General features: G+C 32.9%; 1 protein-coding gene across 2 annotated transcripts in view; it reads left to right on the top strand.

The window, feature by feature from the left end:
- The window catches only part of RGS7 (regulator of G protein signaling 7), a 306416-nt gene that overhangs the window by 272783 nt on the left and 9080 nt on the right, over positions 1-24553 (top strand). The window contains exons 15-17 of one of the 2 annotated variants that reach the window (XM_049776514.1): positions 7978-8164; positions 13977-14066; positions 16622-16702. In XM_049776514.1, coding sequence (XP_049632471.1) covers positions 7978-8164; positions 13977-14066; positions 16622-16696 — 352 coding nt within the window. In that variant the 3' untranslated portion in view covers positions 16697-16702. The remainder of the gene's footprint in view (positions 1-7977; positions 8165-13976; positions 14067-16621; positions 16703-24553) is intronic. The other variant, XM_049776515.1, reaches the window with a different exon arrangement.

Here is a 24553-nt window from a genome sequence, read left to right as displayed (position 1 = left end):
CTTCTTTGAGGAAGTTCCTGTTAATTTCTCCTTATGTGTTTTGGGGGGGATTATTATGTTTTCCTTGCAGTTTTACTAAAATTGATATATCTTAACTAGTAATCTTTAATCAGATGAATAGTAAGAAAATATGTTTCTTGTTCTATGGATTGTGCTTATATTTCTTTTATGATGTAAAAGATTATTTAATTTAGTCGTTTTTTTATAGTTGCTCTTATTTGCTTAGCAAATATAATTGAATAATTTAGATACCTCTTGTTTCAATATCATGAACTGTTCTATCAGTATTTTATTAATTATCACAAATTTAGGTCTGATATCTAAGTCCAAAATCCATTTTTATTCGACTGTTGTTCACGTTTTAAATGAAACTGCAATTTTTTGCATGTGATTCACCAGTTACCTGAACAGCATTTGAAACTCTTTCCTTGTTCAACTTGATACTTTTTGTTTTATTACTGAAGATTAACTGTCAATATACCTTGTATCTATCTTAATTACATTAAATTCCTCCAGGATATTTACTTATTCCAGTACTAAACTGTTTTGCTTATTTTAGGCTTGTTATACATTTGACTTTTTGGAAAATAAAGCCATATATACATATATATACAGATATATATATGGATTATTTTCACTATTTTGCAGGGGCATGTTTGTGTGGGGCATTTTTCCATGTGAACTTCAAGAGCATTTGTTCTATATCTTTAATAAATGTAATAGATATACTTATTGGGACTACTTTGGATTTGTAAAATGCTTTGGGGAACATTGTCAACGTTGATCCATTCAGCCTATGAACTTAGAGATCTGTTTCCATTTTCTTATATTTTATTTCTTTAGTAGAGATTTTCAGTTTTCTTTGTATAACGTTTTTGGGGGGCACACCCATTTCACGCTCAGGGGTTACTCCTGGTTATATGTTCAAAAATTGCTCCTGGCTTGGGGGGACCATATGGGATGCCAGGGGATTGAACCGTGATCTGTCCTAGGCATCTTGCAAGGCAGATACCTTACCTCTAGCGCCACCTCCCTGGCCTCTCTTTGTATATAATTTATCTCTTTTTTTAAGCTGACTTCTAGGTAATTTATTTTCATAAGCACAATTACACATTTGACTTTTTTAAATGTATCTCTTCTTTTTAATTATATATTAAAAAGCTATCAATTTCTGCGAGTTGCTCTCTAGGCAGCCACTTTACTGTACAAAGTCTATTGTTTCCAGAAATTTCTAAGAATTATTACATGTCATCTACAAATAGTGATAAATTGGCTTATTTTTCTATGAATATCCTTAATATCTATTTCTTACCTAATTGCTTTGATAAGTATTACAGAACTATATTGAATAGTATTCATGAATGTGAATATTTATTAAGAGAAACTTAATAAACAGCATTAGAAATGAAAGGGGGAGGATCGCTACAGATACTGCAGAGATTCAAAGGGGTAATCAGATTAGAGAAACTCTATGCCACGAATATGAGGACCTGGAAGAAATGGATAAATTCTTGGACTCTTATAATCTTCCACAGTTAAACCAGTATGATCTAGCATATCTAATCAAACTCATCACTACTGAGGAAATAAAAATGTTAATCAAAATCTGCCTAAAAACAAAAGCCCAGGCCCAGATAGATTCACTAACCAAGTTTTTCAAACCTTTCTAGAGAAACTACTACCAATATTTTTCAGGATCTTTCATGAAATTGAAGAATCAGGAATACTCCCAAGTAGTTTTTATGAAGCTAATTTCACCCTGATATCAAAACTAGACAGAGATGCTGCAAAAATAAATTAAAAAACTACAGACTAATATCCCTGATAAACATAGATACAGATCCTCAACAAAATTCTGGCAAATCTGGCAAATAGGATCCAGCACCTCATCAATAAGATCATACATCATGACCAAGTAGGTTTCATTCCAGGAATGCATGGATAATTTAATATACCTAAATCAATCAACACAATTATACCACATCAATAAAAAGAAAAATAAAAACTATATAATCATATCAATAGATGCAGAGAAAGCATTTGATAAGGTCCAACACCCACCCATTCTTGTTAAAAAAAAACTCTCATCAAAATGGGAATGCAAGGAACTTTTCTCAATATAGCCAAGGCCCTCTATCACAAGCCAATGGCAAATGTTATTCTGAACGGAGACAAACCAAAAGCCTTTCTTCTAAAATTTGGTACAAGACAAGGCTGCCTTCTCTCACCACTCCTATTCAATATAGTGCTGTAAATTCTTGTCATATGAATAGGCAAGAAAAATATATCAAGGGAATACAGACAGGAATGGAAGAAGTTAGCTTTCATGCTTGGCATATGATGTGATACTATACTTAGAAAACCCTATAGACTCTTCCAATAATCTTCTAGAAACAATAGATTTATATAGCAAAGTGGCAGGCTCAAAATTAACACGCCAAAATCAATGGCCTTATACACTCATAATGATAAAGAAAAAATGGACATTAAAAATACTATCCTATTCACATTAGTATCACACAAACTCAAATATCTTGGAGTCAACTTAACTAAAAGGTGAAGGACCTATACAATAAAACTACAAAACCCTGCTTCAAGAAATAAAAGCAGAAACAAGAAAATGGACACTTATACCCTTCTCATGGATTGGGAGGATTAACATCATTAAAATGTCAATATTTTCCAAAACATTATACAGATTTAATGCAATCTCTTTAAGGATGTCCATGACATTCTTCAAAGAAGTGGATCAAACACTTCCAAAATTTATTTGGAACAATAAACACCCATGAATAGCTAGAGCAACCCAATTTTCCCAACTCTAAATTGCATTACACAGTTAAAGTCATTAAAACAGCATGTTACTGAAATAAATACAGACTCTCAGATTGGTAGAATAGACTTGAGTATTCAGAGAATGTGCCTCAGACATGCAACCAATTAATCTTTGATAAAGGGATAAGAAATGCAAAATGGAGCAAGGAAAGCCTCTTCAACAAGTGGTATTGGCACAACTGGTCAGCCACTTGCAAAAAAAAGCAAATTTAGACCTCCTTCTAACACCATGCAAAAAGGTCAAATCCAAATGGATTAAGGACCTTGATATCAGACCTGAAACCATAAAGTATATAGGATAACACATAGGTAAAAGACTCCATGACATTGAGACTAAAGACATCTTCAAGGAGGAAACAGCACTCTTCAAACAAGTGGAAGAAAAGATAAACAGATGGGACTATATTAAGCTGAGAAACTTCTGCACCTCAAAGAAAATAGTGCCTAGGATACAAAAGCTGCCCACAGAATGGGAGAAGCTATTCACCCAATACCCATCAGACAAGGGGCCAATACTAAGATATACAAGTTACTGACAGAACTTAACAAGAAAAAAACATCTAACCCCATCAAAAAATGGGGAGAGGAACAATTTTTCAAAGAAGAAATTCAAACTGCCAAAAGGCACATGAAAAAAAATTTGGGAGCCGGAGAGATAGCATGGAGGTAAGGTGTTTGCCTTACATGCAGAAGGACAGCAATTCGAATCCTGGCATCTTATATGGTCCCCTGAGCCTGCCAGGAGAGATTTCTGAGTATAGACTCAGGAGCAACCCCTGATCAGTGCCGGGTGTGACCCCAAAACAAAAAATAATGCTCCACATCAGTAATTATCAGGGAGATGCAAATCAAAACAACAATGAGGTACTATCTCATGCCACGAATACAGGCACACATAAACAAAGAACAAGAATAATTAGTGCTGGCGGAGATGTGGGAAGAAAGCTACTTTTATTCACTCCTAGTGGGAATGCTGTCTAATCCAGTCTTTATAGAATACAATATGGAGATTCCTCAAAAAACTGGAAATTGAGCTCCCATATGATCCAGCTCTACAACTCCTAGGTATATACACTAGGAACACAAAAACGCAATACAAGAATCCCTTCCTCATACCTATATTCATTTTAGTACTATTTACAATAGCCAGAATCTGGAAACTACCAAGATGCCCTTCAACAAATGGATGGCTAAATAAACTGTGGTACATATACACAATAAAATATTATGCTGCCATCAGGAGCGATGAAGTCATGAAATTTTCCTATTCATGGATGTACATAGAAACTTATGCTGAGTGAAATAAACCAAATGCAAAGAGAGACATACACAGAATAATCTCACTCATTTATGGGTTTTAAGATAAATAAAATACATTATTGTTATGATGCCCAGAGATGAGTGCTAGAAGAACCGGCTCATGATATGAAGCTCACCACAAAGAGTGGTAAGTGCAGTTAGAAAAATAACAGCACTAACAACTACCATGACAATGTTAATGAGTGAGAAGTAGAATGCCTGTCTCGAATACATGCAGTTGGTTGGGGGGGAGGGAGATTGGGGGCATTGTTGGTGAGAATGTTATACTGGTTAAGGGGGTGTGTGTGCTTTGTATGACTGGAACCCAACAATAATCATGTTTGTAATCATGGTGCTTAAATAAAGACATATTAAAAAATGCAGTCTCATTCACAATTGTGAGTCATAAAATAAAATACCTGAAGTGAACTTAACTAAATCTCCTAAAGATCTCTACAAAGAAAACTACAAAACACAACTTTAAAAAATAAAAGAGGAGGCCAGAGCAATAGCATAGCAGTAGGGCATATGCTTTGCATGTGGCCAACCCAGGATGGACTTCGGTTCGATTCCAGACATCCCATATGGTCCCCCAAGCCTGCAAGGAGTAATTTCTGAGTGCAAAGCCAGGAGTAACCCCTAAATGCTGCTGGTTGTGACCCAAACCAAATAAATAAATAAATAAATACAATAAACGAGGACACGCGGAAATGGAGACATATCTTCTGTTAACAGATTTGGGAGGATAAGCATCACTAAAATGGCGATGTTCCAAAGCATTGTAAATATTTTATGCAGCTTTCATAAGTATACCAATGACATTTTTCAAAGAAGTGAATCAAATAGGAGAGAGAGAGAGAGAGAGAGAGAGAGAGAGAGAGAGAGAGAGAGAGAGAGAGAGAGAGAGAGAGAGAGAGAGAGAGATGTCTGACCCAGAAGAAGCACATGGGGGAGGGTGGTGGAAGGGATCCTGAATATATTGCTGGCAGGAAATGTGCACTGGTAAAGGGTGGTGTATATTCTAAGAGTGAAACTAGGGGCCAGAGCAGTGGCGCAAGCAGTAAGGCACCTGCCTTGCCCACACTAGCCTAGGATGAACCGCAGTTCGATCCCCTGGCATCCCATTTGGTCCCTCAAGCCAGGAGCAATTTCTGAGCTCATAGCCAGGTGTAACCCCTGAGCATCATTGGGTGTGGCCCCAAAACTAAATACAAGAAAAAAAGAGTGAAACCAAACCACATGATGCTTAAATATTATTATATAAAATATATACATATCATATACAAATATATAATACACATATATGTATATTTACATATATATTAGTCTTTGGGGCATGACAGCAGAGTTCAGAGCTTACACGTTACTCTCTGCTGAGTCATCACTACCAGCCATGCTCAGGGGACCATACCAGGGATTAAAGATGAGTCAAATATATTCAAGTCAAGCACCCAACCCATTGTTCTATATCTTGGACTCTACTTTTCTTACTTTTAAATGATATGTCATTTTCCGTTGAATACAATCTTGAGGTATTCTAAATTCTACATTTTGATACATTAAGTTATTAATATTACTTTGTTATCTGTTATATTAACTTTGAACATTTTTACCACTTTTTAAAATGTTTAAGCTTTATTAACTGCCATAGCCACTGGCCTACAGGAATGATTGCTGAAAACCAGCAGGACTGCTCTGGTGCACAATTAACATTATGAAAATTTTATTTATCCCTTTCAAAAGCTCTTTTGGTTTTATTTATCCTTTGTATTATGTGAATTTTTCTTATTTCATGTCATAAAAATTTTATTTTTTCCTTCTAATAATTTTAGACATTGTTCGTCTCCCTTAAGTATTAGAATAAACTGCATTTTTCTTGTTTCCTTATTTCTATGAGCTTCCTTCTTAATACTGTTTTGCTGTGTACAATATAGTTTGATATCTCATGTATTCATTCTTTTTTATTTCTAGAAATATTAAATCACCCCTGATATCATTTTACTTTTTACAATTATTTTGGTTAAGCACCGTGGTTACAAACAGGTTTGTAGTTGGGTTTCAGTCTTTGAATGATACCCGCCTTCACCAGTTCCACCAGAATATATTTCCCATTTCTGTCCTCTCACTGTCTTCAGGAGAGGCATTCTATTTCTCTCTCACACTATCATTGTAATGGTAGTTGTTAGTATAATTATTGTTTCTGTGTTCCTAGGGTTTATCTCTAGGAGTGATATTGCTAGAACATATGGGGGCTCAGTTTCCAGTCTTTTAGGAATGTTCATATTGTTTTCCAGAAAGGCTAGACTAGATAGAATTCCCACCAGCCATGAATGAGAATTTCTTTCTTCCCAGATCACGCCAGCACTGGTTGTTCTTGGTTTTTGTTTGTTTGTTTGTTTGTTTGTTTGTTTTTAAGATGTGTGCCAGTCTCTTTGGCTTGAGATAATACCGCATTGTTATTTGGATTTGTATCTCCCTGGTGATTAGTGGTGTGGAGCCTTTTTTTAATGGGCCTTTTGGCCATCTGTATTTCTTCTTTGAGGAAATGTCTGCTTATTTCTTCTCCCCATTTTTTGATGGGCTTAGATTTTTTTTCTTGTTAAGTTTTGTTGGTATATCTTAAATATTAGCCTCATATTTGATGGATATTATCACCCTGATAACTTAGTTAACCATTGTATCTTAGTTCACACTCAAAACTAAACTGTTACTTTGTTTAGTTTTCATAACCCTGTGATTTTTATAACTTTATTTTTATGATTTACTTTGACTTTTATAGTGTTATGTTTATAAAAAATAACTAATTTTAATTATTTATTTGAGTATGCCAACATGTCATAGAGAATGTTATATATATAACATTATATATATTTCCCATATGGTACCCCAAGCCTGCCATGAGCTATTTCTGAGCACTAGGACTTATTCCTGACTGCCACCCAATCCTCCCCCAAATTTTGGTGTGTCCCAACCCCCCAAAATTTTCTATGTGGATTTTGTGTTATTGCCATATGTCCCTGTAGTTCTGTAGTCCTTACTTGTTTCCTTCTGCTTTTAAGTGACTTTGGTTCCATTTACTTATCATTTTCTTCTATGTACTTTTGTGTTGAGGTTGCCATTAGGTCACTCTAAAGTTCTAAACATATACTCCCCACAATCTGTTATGTCTCTTGCCCTTATTATCTTCCCAACTTATCTTACATTTTAATAAATGGCTCACTCAATATGTAATCTTATTTCACTAAAATCAAAGTTATGTAGAATGATGACTAACAGTTCTATTTTGAATAGCACTTTTAAGAGATTACTTTCAATGTTGCCTTTTAAAAATATTGTAGAATAAAAAAACTGATAATATTCTGGAGCACACTAGAGAGTGCTCAGGGCTTACACCTTGTCTGTACTCAGGGATCTTGGGACACTATATGGAATCTCAAAGGTTAATATCAGGTTGTCTATGTGCAAGACATACATCCTACCCAATCACCTATCAGTCTGGTCCCATAAAAATACTTAAATTAGGGGCCAGAGCGGTGGCTCAAGTGGTAGTGTGTTTGCCTTACACTCGGTAACCTAAGACGAACCGCAGTTCAATCCTTCGGTGTTCCATATGGCCCTGAGTGCATAGCCAGGAGTAACCCCTGAGCATCACCAGGTGTGGCCCAAAAGCAAAAACAAAACAAAATAAAATAAAATAAAGTTAAATTAGTAAAAGACATATAAAGTAAGACTCAAAGAAAGTGAGTCCTTTAATTATATATTACTATGATGGTATGATCAATCAATATTATAAGAATTTTAAAAATATGAATGGTTGAAGTATTTGGTATCTCTTTTGCATAGATTCTGGCTAGCAGTGGAAGACCTGAAGAAAAGACCTATTAGAGAAGTTCCCTCCCGAGTACAAGAAATATGGCAAGAATTTCTAGCTCCAGGTGCCCCCAGTGCCATTAATTTGGATTCTAAGAGTTATGACAAAACTACACAAAATGTAAAGGATCCTGGAAGGTATACATTTGAAGATGCACAGGTTGGTATAAGGATGGTTATTTCAGTATCTCATAAATATATCCTGAGCCACTTAAGATGCATTTTTTGAAATGTGGGAGCAATACCTCAGTAAATGTACCAACAAGGGATTAAACATAAGAACTGTGATTGGATTAAATAAATCTCATAGCCTGTTTGAAAACTATTTTTAATTTTTGTATATAAGTCTTGCTATTTTAGCATGTGATTTAGTGACACTAATTGCATAGCACTATTATTTTTAACACATGCGATTTCCAAACTTTTCAATCTCTCCAGAAATATCTATGTGCATGAAACAATAACCCCCCAACTCTCCTTCTTTGTAGTGTTCAGCTTTCTGATAATTTCAAATTCAGGATTTATGTGTATTTCTAGAAGATAAATGATACTTTAAAAACCTATTTTACATGTAAACATATAATGCAGTGATAAATGCTATTTTAATACACAATTAAAGATGTATAAAGTAAATTTTTTATTTTTAATATTTTTCTTTATTTTAACATCTTTATTACAAATATTATTGTGATTAGGTTTTAGTCATGTAAAGAACAACCCCCCTTCACCAGTGCAACATTTTTACCACCAATGTCCCAAATCTCCCTCCATCCCATCCCACCCCCACCTGTACTCCAGACAGGCTTTCCAGTTCCCTCATTCATTCACATGCTTATGGTAGTTCTCTGTGTAGTTATTTCTGTAACTGCACTCACCACTCTTTGTGGTGAGCTTCATGAAGTGAGCTGGAAGTTCCAGCCCTCCTCTCATTGTCTCTGAGGATTGTTGCAAAAATGACTTATATTTTTCTTAAAACCCATAGATGAGTGAGACTATTCTGCATCTCTCTCTCTCTCCCTCTGACTTATTTCACTCAGCATGATAGATTCCATGTACATCCATGTATAGGAAAATTTCATGACTTCATCTCTCCTGAAGGCTGCATAATATTCCATTGTGTAAAGTAAATAATTAAGGAACAAAGTAAAGTGTCTGGGAGGTTGATGAATTTGAATACTTCATTGAAGAAAAGGTGTTTGGGACACATATAATCTTGAGCTTCATTCCTGGCAGTGGTCATATCATACAATGTTTGAATTGGAATCAAATCTCTATTGACCAAGAAATCAAAATATCAATACCAACTCTTTAAGATATATATCTTATATAATATATAAATATATATATATATATGCATATATATGAATCTGAGTAGTTTACATTGAGTTTCTTGAGAGCAATATTTGAAATACTGATTTTTTAATAAATTCTTTACTTAAGCACTATGATTACAAAAATGTTCACAATTGAGTTTCAGTCAAATTTATACCCCCTTCCCCAGTGCAATTTTTCTGCCACCAATGTCCCCATTTTCCTTCACCCAGCACCTGTCTGTCTTCAAGGCAGGCATTCTATTTCTCTCTCTCTCACTATGATTATCATGGTCGTTGATAGTATATTTATTTCTCTAACTTCATTCACCACTCTTTATGGTAAGCATCATCATGGGCTGGTTCTTCCAGCCATTATTTCTTTTGTCTCTGGGTATTGTAATCATGCTGTCATTTATTTTTCTTAAATCCCACGAATGAGTGAGACTATTCTATGTCTATCTCTCTCTGACTCAGTTCATTCAACATAATATTCTCTGTGTCCATACTTGTATAGATATTTTTCATGACTTCATTTTCTTAACATTGTTGTAGTATTCCATTGTGTAGATGTACCAAAGTTTCTTTAGCCACTCATATACTGTCTGGCATTTGGATTATTTTCAGATTTTGGCTATTGTAAAAAGTGCTGCTGTGAACAAAGGAGAGGACATTTTTTGTACTGTGCTTAGGTGGTCCTAGGGTATATCTATAGGAGTGATATTGCTAGATCATATGGGAGCTCAATGTCCAGTTTTTTTTTTAAGGAATATCCATATTGTTTTCCAGAAAGGTTGGACTAGACAGCATCACCACCAGCTGTGAATGAGAGGTTCTTTTTTCACACCTCACAACAGCATTGGTTGTTCCTGTTCTTTGTGAAGTGTGCCAGATGTGGCATGAGATGATACTTCATTGTCGTTTTGATTTGCATCTCCCTGATGAGTGGTGATGTGGAGCCTTTTATCATGTGCCTTTTGGTCATCTATATTTCTTCTTTGAGGAAATGTCTGCTCATTTCTTCTCCCCATTTTTGATTGGCTCAGATTTTTTTCTTGTTAAGTTCTGTGGTTCTTGTATATTTTAGATATTAGTCCCTTGTCTGATGGGTATTGGTTGCACAGTTTCTCTTATTCCGTGGTTGGCCTTTGTATACTCTTTATTGTTTCCTTTGAGGTGCAGATGCTTCTCAGCACAATGTAGTCCTATTTGTTTATCTCCGCTTCCACTTGTTTGTACAATAATGTTTCTTCCTTGAAGATTTATTTAGTCTCAATATCATGAAGTATTTGGGTATGTTTTCTTCTATATATCTTATAATTTGGGGTCTGATATCAAGGTCTTTAATCCATTTTGATTTGACCTTTCTGCATGATGTTAAAAAGAGGTCTGTGTTTGCATTTTTTCATTTAGCTGACCATTTGTCTCAAAATCACTTGTTGAAGAGACTTTTCTTGCTACATTTTGCATTTATTGCCCCTTTATCAAAAATTAATTGATTGTATGTCTGGGAGTTAAATAATTGAAAAAATTACTGTAATTTCTACTTTGTTATGCAAGTAAATATCTTCTAATATCTCAATAATATACATTAAGTGGTTTTCCATATTTTTCAAGATGGAGAATGTAAGAAAATGTAAGTAATAATTATTATAAATTAATTAATCTTAAAGAGATAAAATCAAACCAATTTTGTTCCTGATGATAGACTGAAGATAGGGTCATTCATTATATTTCAAAGTAATTTTTTTCATGCACAAAAATGTAGAAATAAATTGTTAACTTTTAAGACAATTTATTTAGAAATCTATTCTAGAATTATCAGCTATATGCAATAGTTTCATTAAAAATATATTCCTTATATCAAAAAATAATATTGTGTCTACAAGAAAACCCTTAGAGTTAGAGGATATTGGTTAATATTGATGTATTGAAATTGACTTTTAAATCATACCATGCCTATTCTGTAATTTCTTAAAAATCTTCTAGAGAAGAATATTATTCTTATATTTTTCTTGTTTCTTATTAATAAAATAAAAATAAGATACACAAACCTCTTTTCTCATCTTAACACCTGATAGAAAACACGTTTTTTTCCTTGACTTTTGTTGAAAAGTATTTGTATGGAAACAAAGTCAATGTAGAACAAAGTAGTTAAATAGACACCTAGGGCTCTGCCATAGTTTTCTGTGTGGAAACATATGAAAGGGGCAAATGAAAAGGCTGAGACTGTTGCTACATTTTCCTTTAATGTCGAGTTAGAAATTCAACACTTTTTCTAGAGTTAGCAATGTATAAAATGTTTGAAATGACTTTCCTATATTAAAAAATAGCCATTTGTTATCTGCCATTTAAATATATTTGTTTCAAATAAGCCTTTAATAAAATGAAATATGTAAGTTCCTATAGAAGTTTAACGTGGTGCTGTATTTTCTCTTACATTAAAGAGAGATTATTTTATTTTTAATTTCTATTTTAATAAAGTTCAGATATTTAAAAACAACATGTTTAGATTTTAATCTTGTCTTCAGAAATATAATGATTTAAAAATAAAGTTATGTTATTGTTTCAGGAAAGATGCATTACAATATTTAGGAAAGCAGATTCTGCACCATATAGCTTGTATTCTAGTGTGAGCTCTCTGCATTGTGATCTTTTGTATCAGTTCTTCATCTTCAAATAAAAATTATAGTACTTACCAATCTAGAAGATTTTGTGAGCATTAACTTATAAAGGAAGCACTTAGTAGAATGATTACACTAATACACAGGATATAAATAAAAAAGAAAAAGACAACATAGTATGAGAATAATACTCCAAAACAATAGAGGACCAGAAGTAGGAAACTTGCCACAAACGGGAAGGAGAAGTACATTTAGGACAGAAAAGGGACCTGTATACCAATGGTAGTTGAAAATGATCACCCTAGACAAAAGAAGTAAAATGATATATGTATTATACCCTTTCAGAAATAGTATATAGTATTGTGAATCACTGTTTATTTCTAAAAAGAAAAATGGATAAATAAAAAGACAAAGATAATAAAAGCCATTGAGGAAGACTGGGTAGAAGGTGACAGGTGGAAAACCGGGGACATTGATGGCATAAAACAAACACTGATCAATAGATCAGTGTTTTAACATTTTATAATAAAATTCAACCATAACAACTTCTTAACTCTATCTCATATTGATTCTATAAGTAAAAACAAAGTCCAATATAAACTCTATTTGGTTATGTATTTTGTGCACAACTCCCAATTTCTGCTATATTATTCTGTTAATATTTGAGATAATCCTATTTTTAGAGTAAAATCTTCAGATTCAGGGATATTAACTGGTCTAAAATTATGCTATGAATAACTGGCAGCTATTGAACAATATACAAATTAAATCACAAAATTCTTTAATTTTGTTATTGTTGTTGTTGTTGTTGTTGTTGTTTTTGGGTCACACCAGTGATGCTTAGGGATTACATCTGGCTATGTGTTCAGAAATTGCTTCTGGCTTGGGGGACCATATGGGACACTGGGGATTGAACCCAGGTCCGCCCTTTGTCTTCCGCATGCAAGGCAAAGGCCCACTACTAGGCTATCACTCTGGCCCCCAAAATTCTTTAATTTAAAACAAAACTATTCTACTTGTCCAACATAACCTTTTTACAGTACCTCCAAGATATCTTTAGATCAACTCTGAACTACTGCTAAACATAGTCATAATAAGTGAATTCAAAGTAAGTTAATTTGCATCAGGAAAATTGAGTCATTTCTTAAAATGACCATTTTCTCTTTTCTCTAGAGATTAGGCTATTCAGAATATTCTCAAAACTTTAAGTCAACTGACAGTTCAATTTAATTCCACTCCTAGAGTAGAAGTAATAAGAAGCACTTATTCTCTCTTGAGCTGCAATAAGGCAGACTGGAATCTCTCTAGATGGGTCAACGCTGAATTAAATTAGTACTTTTTTTTCCTTTGACTTCTTTATTTAGCAATATTCACCATTAAAAAATAACACTGAAATCTGGTTGGGCTTAAATTATTTATTTACCTATTATGTAACTGAATGAATAAAAGAAGCTAAAATTTGGGAGACTTAAGAATTAAATATCACAAAACTTATGGATTTGTTTCTCTCACAGAGTGGATATAAATAACAGTTTTTCATAAATTTACAACAGAATTGATTCATCTGGGCAATATGCATACTCCAAGTACATGAAAATGTTAACGGTATCTAAGATGATTTCAATTGTGACTTTATAACATTCACTTTTAACAATGAATAGTTTTAAGAGTAGGCATATAATTTATATTGTGAAATGACAGCATGAAGCATCATGATGATATTTAAACTTTGTGGCATCTAATATCTACATATAAATATATTTTATTGATATCTAATATTTTATGACTTGTTTATGACTTTATTATAGTCTTTTAAATAGATTTCTTTCACTACATAAAATTTACATACTTCCTATATCAGATCAGTTTCAACACTGATCAATTAATAATATAATAAACTTGAACATCAGAAGATTCAGTCAACTTAAAGTATTTTTATCCTCTTTATATTTTTATCTGTTTTCAGATGTTTGGAAGTTATTCACTGTAGTTTTATTACAGTATTTTTGGAAATAATAAAATAACAATCTTTTTATAGGAGCATATTTACAAATTGATGAAAAGTGATTCCTATCCACGTTTTATAAGATCCAGTGCCTATCAGGAGCTTCTACAGGCAAAAAAAAAGGTATTTATTTTTGTGATATTTCTGGCTTAGTTCTCAATTACAATTATTGGGGTAATTAACTGGGTCTGCCATATTGGACATTGGTAAGTGGATACATTCCAAACCCTTCCCCAAGCCTTTGCCTTTTATAAGGACCCTTTAATTTGTTATTTTTTTTTTTGCTGATCACTTCTTTTTCTCTTTTTTGATTATGCAAATGTTCATGTTTTTATAAAACGTTTTAGAAGAGTTTTTGTTGCTACACATTAGTCTTCTGTATGCTTACTTAAAAAAGTTAAAAATAATTATGTAGTCTGATACTAAAAAATATAATTTGTAGAAGGTTTCCTTTTCCAGTAAGTTCTAGATCACAGTATCAATAACTATAGGTATGCCAGTTCTTTTACCGGTAACAGTCTCCAAAATATTTTTGCCTCTGAATATTTTATTTGGCACTTGTGTGAATCAACTAATATCCCTATCATGAACTCTATGTACCTAAGATAGTTGCACTAAATGTCATTAAATATTCTATGCATATAATGGAAGTTTCACTTGATGGGAATATCCCGTGTAATCAACTTAGCAGAATCTGAAAAATGTGGATATAAACTACCATTTTAACTTTTTTAATGTTCAAATAGTCCCAAGCTCCTTAAGATTCTGAGATGAAATTGTGATTTTGCACAATTCATTATCACCACATAGATGATTTTTGAGGTGTTTTTTTTTTTTCCTGCAACTGAAAGCGATATTGCAGTTAAAAAAAAAAGACTGCCTTATATTAGAGTTTTTTTTTAATTTTTGGGGGTCCACACCCTATTACTCCTGGCTATAAACTTAGAAATCGCTCCTGGCTTGGGGGAATCATATGGGATGCCGGGGGACTGAACCGCTGTCTATCCTGGGTCAGCTGCGTGCAATGCAAACGCCCTATCATTGAGCCATTGCTCTGGCCCATATAAAGAGTTTTTCAATTGCGGTTTTACTGACTAATGCAATCCCACAAGTGTGTAAAGGTTAAAAAGGTCTATTGCTTTGGTTTTAATTGCTGTCAGTGGACAAATATGCAGGACAATGAAGATCTGCAGGTATTAAAAGGTTGGAAAAAGTCTAATAAATGAAACTATGAAAAGTCAATTTTAGACTAGTTGAGTCCATAAATTTTTAACCAATTCATGTATCTAATGAAATATTTAACATAGAATAAAATTTCTATTCTAAGGATAGTAATGTTCTATAAAAATGATCATGTTATCTATCAACATAAATCTATTCCTGATAGAAAATTAGGAAAAAACACTGACAGCATGTCACTAGGTTTTTCAGGTATTTAGGCTTTGCAGATAACTACATAAAACTTTAACCTCTAGGGCTGGAGAGTTAGTAGAGCGGGTAAAATGCTTCTTGTCTTATATCATTTCTTGTAGCTGACCCAGGTTCCATACCTGATTCTCCAACCCCTACTAGCAGTAATATTTGAATGTCAGAACAAGATGTAAGTCCTGAGCACAGCCAGATGTTCACCCCCTACAAAATAAATAAATAAACAAATAAATAAATAAAACCGCCTTTCTTTCACCTATCATATTTTAGGGTAACTTTGATTCTGCTTCAAAATCACTAATATTGTTTTCACATGAAGAGCACTAATCAATTCTATAACAAAAGACTTTCCTACAAATTTCTGACCTTTTCTGGCCTCGTTGAACATAGTGTTGCATCATTTCACCATCCTGTTTCTTTTTTTTTTCTACCATTTTCCTTGCTTCCTCCGCTTTTTTCTTCCTTTCAATTTTCCTTTGCCTCACCCAAACCCATTCATGTAAGTCGGGACATTCAATGGATCGCAGAACATCTTTTGAAAAATTTTCACAGAATGTGGTAAGTTTTATTGTTTAGTTTAGTTACATTTTTTTTAAATTTAAGACCATTAAAGTTGATATGCTTTTCTCTTTTGTTAGCCTCATATACCTCAAACAATTCATTGTAACAACTTTTTGTTTCCTGCTTATCTCTACCTCAATTTCTTTCTAAAGTAGATAGATACCCTGCTTAAAAATTACCTATATCAAAATAAGATTTGTAAAGAAATGTATATTATATATAATATTAATGAATATATTTTCTATATATTTTTATGTTTACATACAGGCATATCTTTATTAAAGATAGTGTATGCATTTTATACTATTACCCTTTGCAGTTCCTAAGACTTAAAATATGAACTATCAGAGAGAGGTCTAGTTTTCTGCTTCTGGAGGCTGAAAAAGACCAAATAAATAGTTTGAAGTCAAATACTTGGTATGAATACTGATAGGTAGCATGATATTTCCCACTAAAGATCCACTAACATGTCTCCAACTCAATTTTGCAAGGTGTTCAAAAAGGTTGCATAATTTATCTGGAAAAATAGCCTTTTTTTCTTAGCAGTGTTTTCTTATTATCTTGCCATGTGTTTTGATGACATATTTGTTTGTGGGATTTTTGTTGTTGTTGTATTGTACCAGTGCCTTTGGAACTTTCTGACATTGTGTAAGTTTAAACTAAAGACTTCAACACATTTATTTTTATAGGGCAGAAACATCCCTATTTTCCCATGTCATAAAAACTGTACACCAACACTGAGGGCCAGCACTAACCTGTTATGAAAAGAGGTAGAAAATCTTGGTTTATATTCGAGTTTTGTCTGTATTGTCTTTGAGTTTTATAGTTAGCTCCATGCTGCTGCAACTGCTGCTGCTGCTGCTGCTGTTGTGTGTGTGTATGTATGTGTGTGTTGTGGCTTTTGCTTTTGTAAAAAATAAGTAAAGCTATGTATACTGAAATGTAGGATATTGGATTTTAAAAATCATTTTATTTTTTAGTTTTTTAAAAAATATTCATGTGGTGAACAATGTAATTCTATATGTAAATGATAGCAGTGACTATGCATAGAAATTTTTGAAAGATTTCAAAAAGCAGTATATAATTTCACATTTAATGTAACTTATAATGAAAGAACTAAAAAAATGAATTTAGAAATAACCAACACTGAGGTCAGAGTGGTGGAGCAGCGGTAGGGCGTTTGCTTTGCACACGCTAACCTATGAAGGACCGCCCTTCGATCTCCCAGCGTCCCATATGTTCCCCCAAGCCAGGACTGATTTCTAATTACAGGGCCAGGAGTAATCCCTGAGCATCACTGGGTGTGGCCCAAAAATCAAAAACAGAATCATCACTAAAGCTACTAAAGTTTGATTGAATTTATTGAAATATCTGATAGTTAATGTGAACTTTTCTTACACAGACCTCTTAAATCACATTGAGAGGATAGAAACTAATATTTAAAAAATATCCCACAGTTTTTCCAGAGATTGTTGCATAGTTCTGTTTTAAAAATTCATTTCAAGTTCATGCTTTCTGACATGATGCTGAGAGAGTATTGTTCTTGAAACTACAATGAAAATATTTGTTATCTAATTAAAAATAATAATGCAATTTTAGAAATTTGGAAAATAAAATTGAACTGTCTTTCCTCCAACACCATCCCCAATCTTTGACTAGCTTCTAAAATAGTTACATTGACAAGCACTGCAAAGTTTAAGCAAGAATTAATAATATAAGTAAAATATGGTATTGTCTCATCATCTACAATTTCAAATAAATTATATCCCCCCCATCTAATACCAACTGTATGCTAGGTATTATGCTATGGTTTGAGGACTCATGTAGAACATAAACCTTAGTTAATAAAATACCTAATAGTATAATGAAAATGTTACGATGTGCAGTAGAAAGATGAACTATTTCTACTTAGTGTTGAAGTGAATAGAGAGAATTCAAGGGTAACATAAGCATTCCAGAGGTAATTACCATTAACTGAATATATAGAATTTTAGTAGGGGAAGTGGAGCAACTGTCCTTATATAGAAAGTTGAGAAAAAGTTGATATTACTAAAAACAAAAAATAAAAACAAATAAACAAAAAAACATTGAGCAGTCTCAAAAAACCAAAATGCAAAAAGTATAAAAGACCCCATTTTTCATTAAATATATTACTTTGTATTTTTTTTTTTTGAGCCAGAACTGCTAGAGTATAGTTTTTAGTAGTCCTTTGGGAATCATACTGTGCAGGAGAAAAAAAAATTGAGCCTCCTGTGTGTAAAGCACATGCATTGACCTTTTGAACTACATCCCTAGCTGTAATTATAGACAGCTCTAGTAGATCCAGATAGGCTTTAAGAAAGAAAGAGGGTTGGAAAATATATGCAAAATAAGTATAGGTACTATGAAAGAAACTAAAACCATGTAATGATAATAAAAACATTCATTGAAACCAGGCACTTCAGATTTACATTTTCTAATTTAATTTTATCTGATTCTGCAAGTTATGTGTTGTTATACTCAATGTTTTATCCATTTACACATAAGAATCGCAGGGTGAGAAGGATATATATTATTTCCTAACATTATGTATAAGGCAAGTTTATTCCCAAATTCCAAAATTAGCTTTATTCACAAATTTGTTCTTTCTTATTGATCATTGTTTTTTTGATATTCTTGCAATTAATAGAAAATAAATTGTCCCAGCTGGTGGGTTTCCTCTTCTGAAATCTACTTTCCATTGAAGTTCATTTTTCATAGTATGTTTCTGTAGTCCAGAAGAGTTTATGTTTAATTCAGCAAGGAGGTGATTGGATCCCACAAAATGATGCCCAATGTTTTCTTTTAATTCTATAATCAGGGATTTATTTTGGTTTTAATCAAGGATTGTCTGCAGTACTATGGACAGAACGAGGGTTGACTACTTATAAGGCAGGTGCCTTCATGCCCATACTATCTATCCAAGCCACCCAAATAGTTATTACTTAAAAACAATTTTGGAGACACATCTGTCATTTATTGGGGGACTTATAAATAGTGTCAGAAATTGAACAGAACTTAATTGTATGCCTTACCGTGCACTATCTACTGACCCTATAAATTAGCATAAAATATCATTGCTATTTTATTGCATGCAAATAAAAATACTTTGTTATTACTTCCTATTACCATTAGAACTTTTGCTGGTCGTAAACACTAACCTTAACTAACTCTCAGAGGACAATTATAATAAACAACTATATACAGTTACTTGAATTATACAGTGCCCAAGCCACACATTTTCTTTTTCTTTTTGCTGTTTATATTATTTTGTTTTACATAAACAAGAATTTTGGAATAAATTTAAGCAAGTATGTTCTTTCACAAATATGCAAATTAATGAATAATGAAGTGAGGTCACTTAATTATCACTCAGTTATTCATCAGTAGAAGCTTAGTATTACTTTCACCCTCGAGGAAGAGCTAATACTCAGATAATGAGCATAACCTTCTCCCTGAATAATGCTCAGTAAATAATTATTAGTAATTACCTATGTGAGTATTAATTAATATTAGCAGACACCTAATTCACCCTGGATTATGGACTCAAATATTGACTTTCTCTTTTATTTCTTATTACTTCATTTTTCATGCCATCAGAGAAGTTTCTTAAAGTTTTTCAAGGGTTTCTACACTCTCTCTTGTATTTAAATATCATTCTTTACTCTTTGAAACCTTTTTTTTTCTATTTCATTTCTGCTTATTTTAGCATAAAGTCTACACTAATTCTCTATTACATTATTATAGTATCTGTTATCAGTTAGATAACCTTTTATGGTTTGAATATAAGGGTGAACCTGCCAAATAAGGACTACAATGAAATTATGGGACAACAGGAGATGAGGTCAAATTTTTTCTGTTAGATTAAAATTTAGTAATCCAGTGTCAACTATATTATTTCCTTTTTTACCTAGTTTTTGTTGTGGTAAAAAGTAAATTAGCCTGGTCTGTGTTAAAATATAGAATGATAATTTGAGAATATTTATGTTCAACTTTCAGGATTTATTTAATCAGGTTTTCTTTGAAAAATATTACCCAATCAAAATGGAAATAAAAATGAAATAATGAATACAATATTCTAACCTCATTAACTCTCTCATTTCCTTGCTTTTGCATACTTGCACAATCACACTAAACTTTTAAGTTGTGTTTGAGATTATGTTCAACTATCAGGAGAAAAACATAGAAAATGAAAGAATTTTTAATGAACTTTTAATTGAATCACTGTGACATAGACAGTTGCAAAGTAGTTTATCATTAAATTTTAGTCACACAATATTCCAAAACCCATCCCTACACAGGTTCACATTTCCCTCTACAAATATTTCTAGTTTTGCTCTCACCAACACCCCACACACACATACACACAACAACCTGCTTCTATTGGCAGACTTCTCTATCTCCTCTTTCTCTGTCTTCTCAGTCTGTTTCTATCCCTCCATAACTCAGGGAGAATTTTTACATATAGAGCTCAGGGAGAATTTTTACATATAGAGTCAATCAACTCTGAAATCAGTTGACCAAATTTATATATAATAGTAACACATTATTTAAAAATTAATAAAAATAAAATGTAAATATGTTATATAATTTGAAGTGTTGATTTTACTGTATAATATTCATTTATTATACAATGAAGTTTTGGTTAAATAAAATTTAATATTCTATGTAAGTCCTTTAATGAATCTCTATATTCATTAAATGTATGTAATATGTTATTGTAAGTATGTATTTAAATGTAAATATGTATATCAAGTCAGATACATTAAATATGATAAATTAAATTAAAGGATTTAATGTATCTGACTCTGTATGCTTATAGACAGGAGTTATAGCAGATGTTCTACTTAACACTGAGCCATGGTTCTCATGGTCGAATAATCTATACTTACCTTTACATACTTGAATAAATTTGTTTTGGAAAAGATACCAGAGTACTAAAAAAAATTAGTCCAGGGTTCTGGATGTGGGTTAACAGTCATTTGTACATAAAAACAAGACTAACACTTAGACTCTCAAAAATTTTTATGCTGGTTAACAGAAGTAAAAGGGCAGAGTGGCCCGCAAAAGAATGAGCATGCGCTTGCTTTATTGAAAAAACTTTGGAAGTAGAAATGATGACATATAAACATAAAGAGATAAAATATTCTAAAATATCGTGAAACAATGATAATTCAGTAATTTTCCTATTTATCTAGGATATACTCATTCTATTTTTTATAATTTCTTTTTCATACAATTTTTATTTTATTTTTCAATGACTTATAATTTATTTTATTCTTTTAATTTTATTATTATTTATTTAACTCTTTGTATAAGCACCGTGGTTCCAAAAAAGTTCTAGTTGGGTTTCATTCATTGAATGTTCACCACCTTTCATCAATGTAGCTTTCCCACAAGCAATGTCCCTCATTTACCTCTTCCCACACCCTTGCCTATTTTCTGGATAAAGATTTTATTTCTCTCTTCCACTATCTTTGATATGGTAATTGCTAATGCACTTATTCCTTTAACAGCACTCATCACTCTTTGTAGTAAACTTCAAATCATAGGCTAGTCCTTCCAGCCCTTAGCTCTATTGTATCTGGGTATCATATCCATACTGTCTTTTATATATCTTAAGTCCCACAGGGGCCGGAGAGATAGCATGGAGGTAGGGCATTTGCCTTGCATGCAGAAGGATGATGGTTCGAATCCGGCATTCCATATGGTCCCCTGAGCATGTTAGGAGCAATTTCTGAGCATAGAGCCAGGAGTAACCCCCAGGTACTGCCGGGTATGACACAAAAACCAAAAAGAAAAAAAAATGTCCCACAGACAATTGAGACTATTTCTATGTCTATCTCTCTATCCTTCTGGCATATTCCACTCAGCATAGTAGTTGCCATGTCCATATGTATAAGCAAATATTCTGACTTCATTTCCTATTTGCTGCATAGTAGTAGATTGTGTAGATACACCACTGTTACTTTAGTCACTCATCTTGTCAGGCAGCTAGGTTGTTTCCAACCTATTATAAATATTGTAAATAGCTGCAATAAATATCAGAGTGCAGGGACATTTTTTTTATTCCTGAAGTACATCCATAGGAATGGTATTTGCTGGATCATAAGAGCTCAATTTCCAGTTTATTTATTTATTTATTTATTTATTTATTTATTTAGGAATATCCATATTGTTTTTCAGAATGGCTGGACTGGACAACATTCCCACCAGCTGTGAATAGTTTTTGTCACCCTACATCCACACCAGCACTTGTTCTATGTGCCAGATGTGGAATGAGATGATACCTCATTGTTGTTCTGATTTGCATCTCCTTGATGATTAGTGATGTGGGCCCTTTTGTGGACTTTTGGCTATCTGTATTTCTTCTATGAGGAAATGTCTGTTCATTTCTTTTCCCACTTTTTTGATGGGATTAGATTTTTTTGTTGTTGTTAAATTCTGTCAATACATGGTATATCTTAGTTATTAGTCCTAATCTGATAGTTAATAAGTGAATAGTGTCTCCCATTCTGTGGTCAGCTTCTGTATCCTAGTCACTATTTCCTTTGAAGTACAGAAGCTTCTCAGTCTAATGTAGCCCCATTTGTTTACCTCTGCTTTCACTTGTTGGGGTAGTGTTTTTTTCCTTCTTGAAGATTCATGTAATCTCAAAGTTATTGAGAGTTTTACCTATCTATTTTTCTATATATCTTCTGGTTTCAGGTCTGATATCAAGGTCTTTCATCCATTTTTACTGGGCCTTTGGCAATGGTGTTTGAGATCTGAGATCACTTTTTTTTTTGCATATGGCTGGTCAGTTGTCCCAATAACACTTTCTGAAGAGGTTTTACTAGCTCAATTTTTCATTTTTTACCCCTTTATCAAAATTAGTTGATTTTACATCTAGGAGTCATTCTCTAAACAACTAAGTATATTTCATTGATCTTAGGGTCTGTCTTTATTCCATTTATACCATGATATTTTAATGACTATTACTTTGTAGTGATATATAAAGTTGGGGAAAGTGATGTTTCACATTTTTTTTCTACAGGATTCTTTAGCTATTTGTGGGTAGTTATTTGTTCCTAATGAATTTTAAGAGTGTTTAATACACTTCTTTGTAGAATGTATGGGTATTATTAGATGTATTGCTTATACAAGCTTTTTTTGTTACATTAGTTAGAATTTCTAAATATAGTATCATGTCATATGCAAACAGTGAGAGCTTTACTTCTTCCTTTTCTATGTTGTATAGTAGGGATGAGTGGGATCAGCCTTGTGTTGTACCGTATTTTAGTGGAAAAGTTTTCAGATTTTCTCCATTGAATATAATACTTGTCATGAATTTATGTAAATAAATTGACAATATTGAGAAAATTTCTTTCCATTCCCATCCTGATGAAAATATTTATAACAATGGGTGTTGGACTTTATCAAATTATTTCTCTGTATCTACTGTTGTTATTATTATATGGTTTTTATTTATCCTTTTTATATTATGTTGATTGATTTGCATATGTTAAACCATCCTTGTATCTCTGGAATGAATCCTACTTGTTCATTAAGGTCATGATCTTCTTCATGAAACTTTGGATCCTCTTTGCTAGAATTTTTGAGGATCTTTGCATATGTATTAATCAGGGCTATTTGTCTGTAGTTCTCTTTTTTGTGGCATGTATCTGCTTTTATCAGAGTGACATTTGCTTTATAAAAGTTATTTGAGAGTGTTTCTGTTTTTTCCATTTCCTGGAAATGCTTGAAAAAGATTGGCATTAGGTTCTCTTGAAAGGTTTAAAAGAATTCACTAGTGACCTGATCTGGTCCTAGGCTTTTGTTTGGAGTAGACCTTTATCATTTTATTTTCTCAGTAGTAATGGATCTGTTCTTATATACTGGATCATCTTGGTTCAAACTTGAGAGTTTATAAAAATCCAATAATTTATCCTTATTTATAGTCTCTAATTATCTTTCAATTTCTGTAGTATCTGTATTAATCTCATTTTTTTGTTTTTTTTTTTTTTGGGGGGTGACACTCAGGGGTTACTCCTGGCTATGTACTCAAAAGTCGCTCCTGGCTTGGGACACTGGGGGATCAAATGGTGGTCCATCCCAGTCTAGTGCCTGCAAGGCAGATGCCTTACCACTCACGCCACCACTCCAGCCTCTAATGTTCTCATTTTTATCTCTATTCACTTTATTAAGCTATCTACCTTTATTGTGATATTTCCTAGTATTTTATGATCTTGTTTATTTTTCAGAGATGCAACACTAACTTTTATTGCTCTTTCTATTATTTGTTTTTTGCTCCCCGATTCATTAATTACTGCTCCAAGCTTTATTATTTCCTTCTGTCTATCTCTATTTGGTTCATTTTGTCACTCACTTTCCATTTTTATGAGCTGTGCCATTAATAAGGAACTATTAAATAGTGAGCTATTTAATTTTCAGGTGTTAAAGAAATTATTATTCCTCATCTGTATCTTTTTGTAATTCACTTCTTTTTTCATGCATCATGATCTGAGAAAGTAGCTCATACAATTTCTTTTCACTTTGTTTTATGGAAGTTTGTTTTATAGGCCAGCATGTGATCTATCTTAGAGAATAACCCATGTGCATTG

This window comes from Suncus etruscus, chromosome 7, assembly GCF_024139225.1.
Source record: "Suncus etruscus isolate mSunEtr1 chromosome 7, mSunEtr1.pri.cur, whole genome shotgun sequence".
NCBI classification, from domain to species: domain Eukaryota; kingdom Metazoa; phylum Chordata; class Mammalia; order Eulipotyphla; family Soricidae; genus Suncus; species Suncus etruscus.
This window is presented reverse-complemented; position numbering and strand designations above follow the sequence as displayed.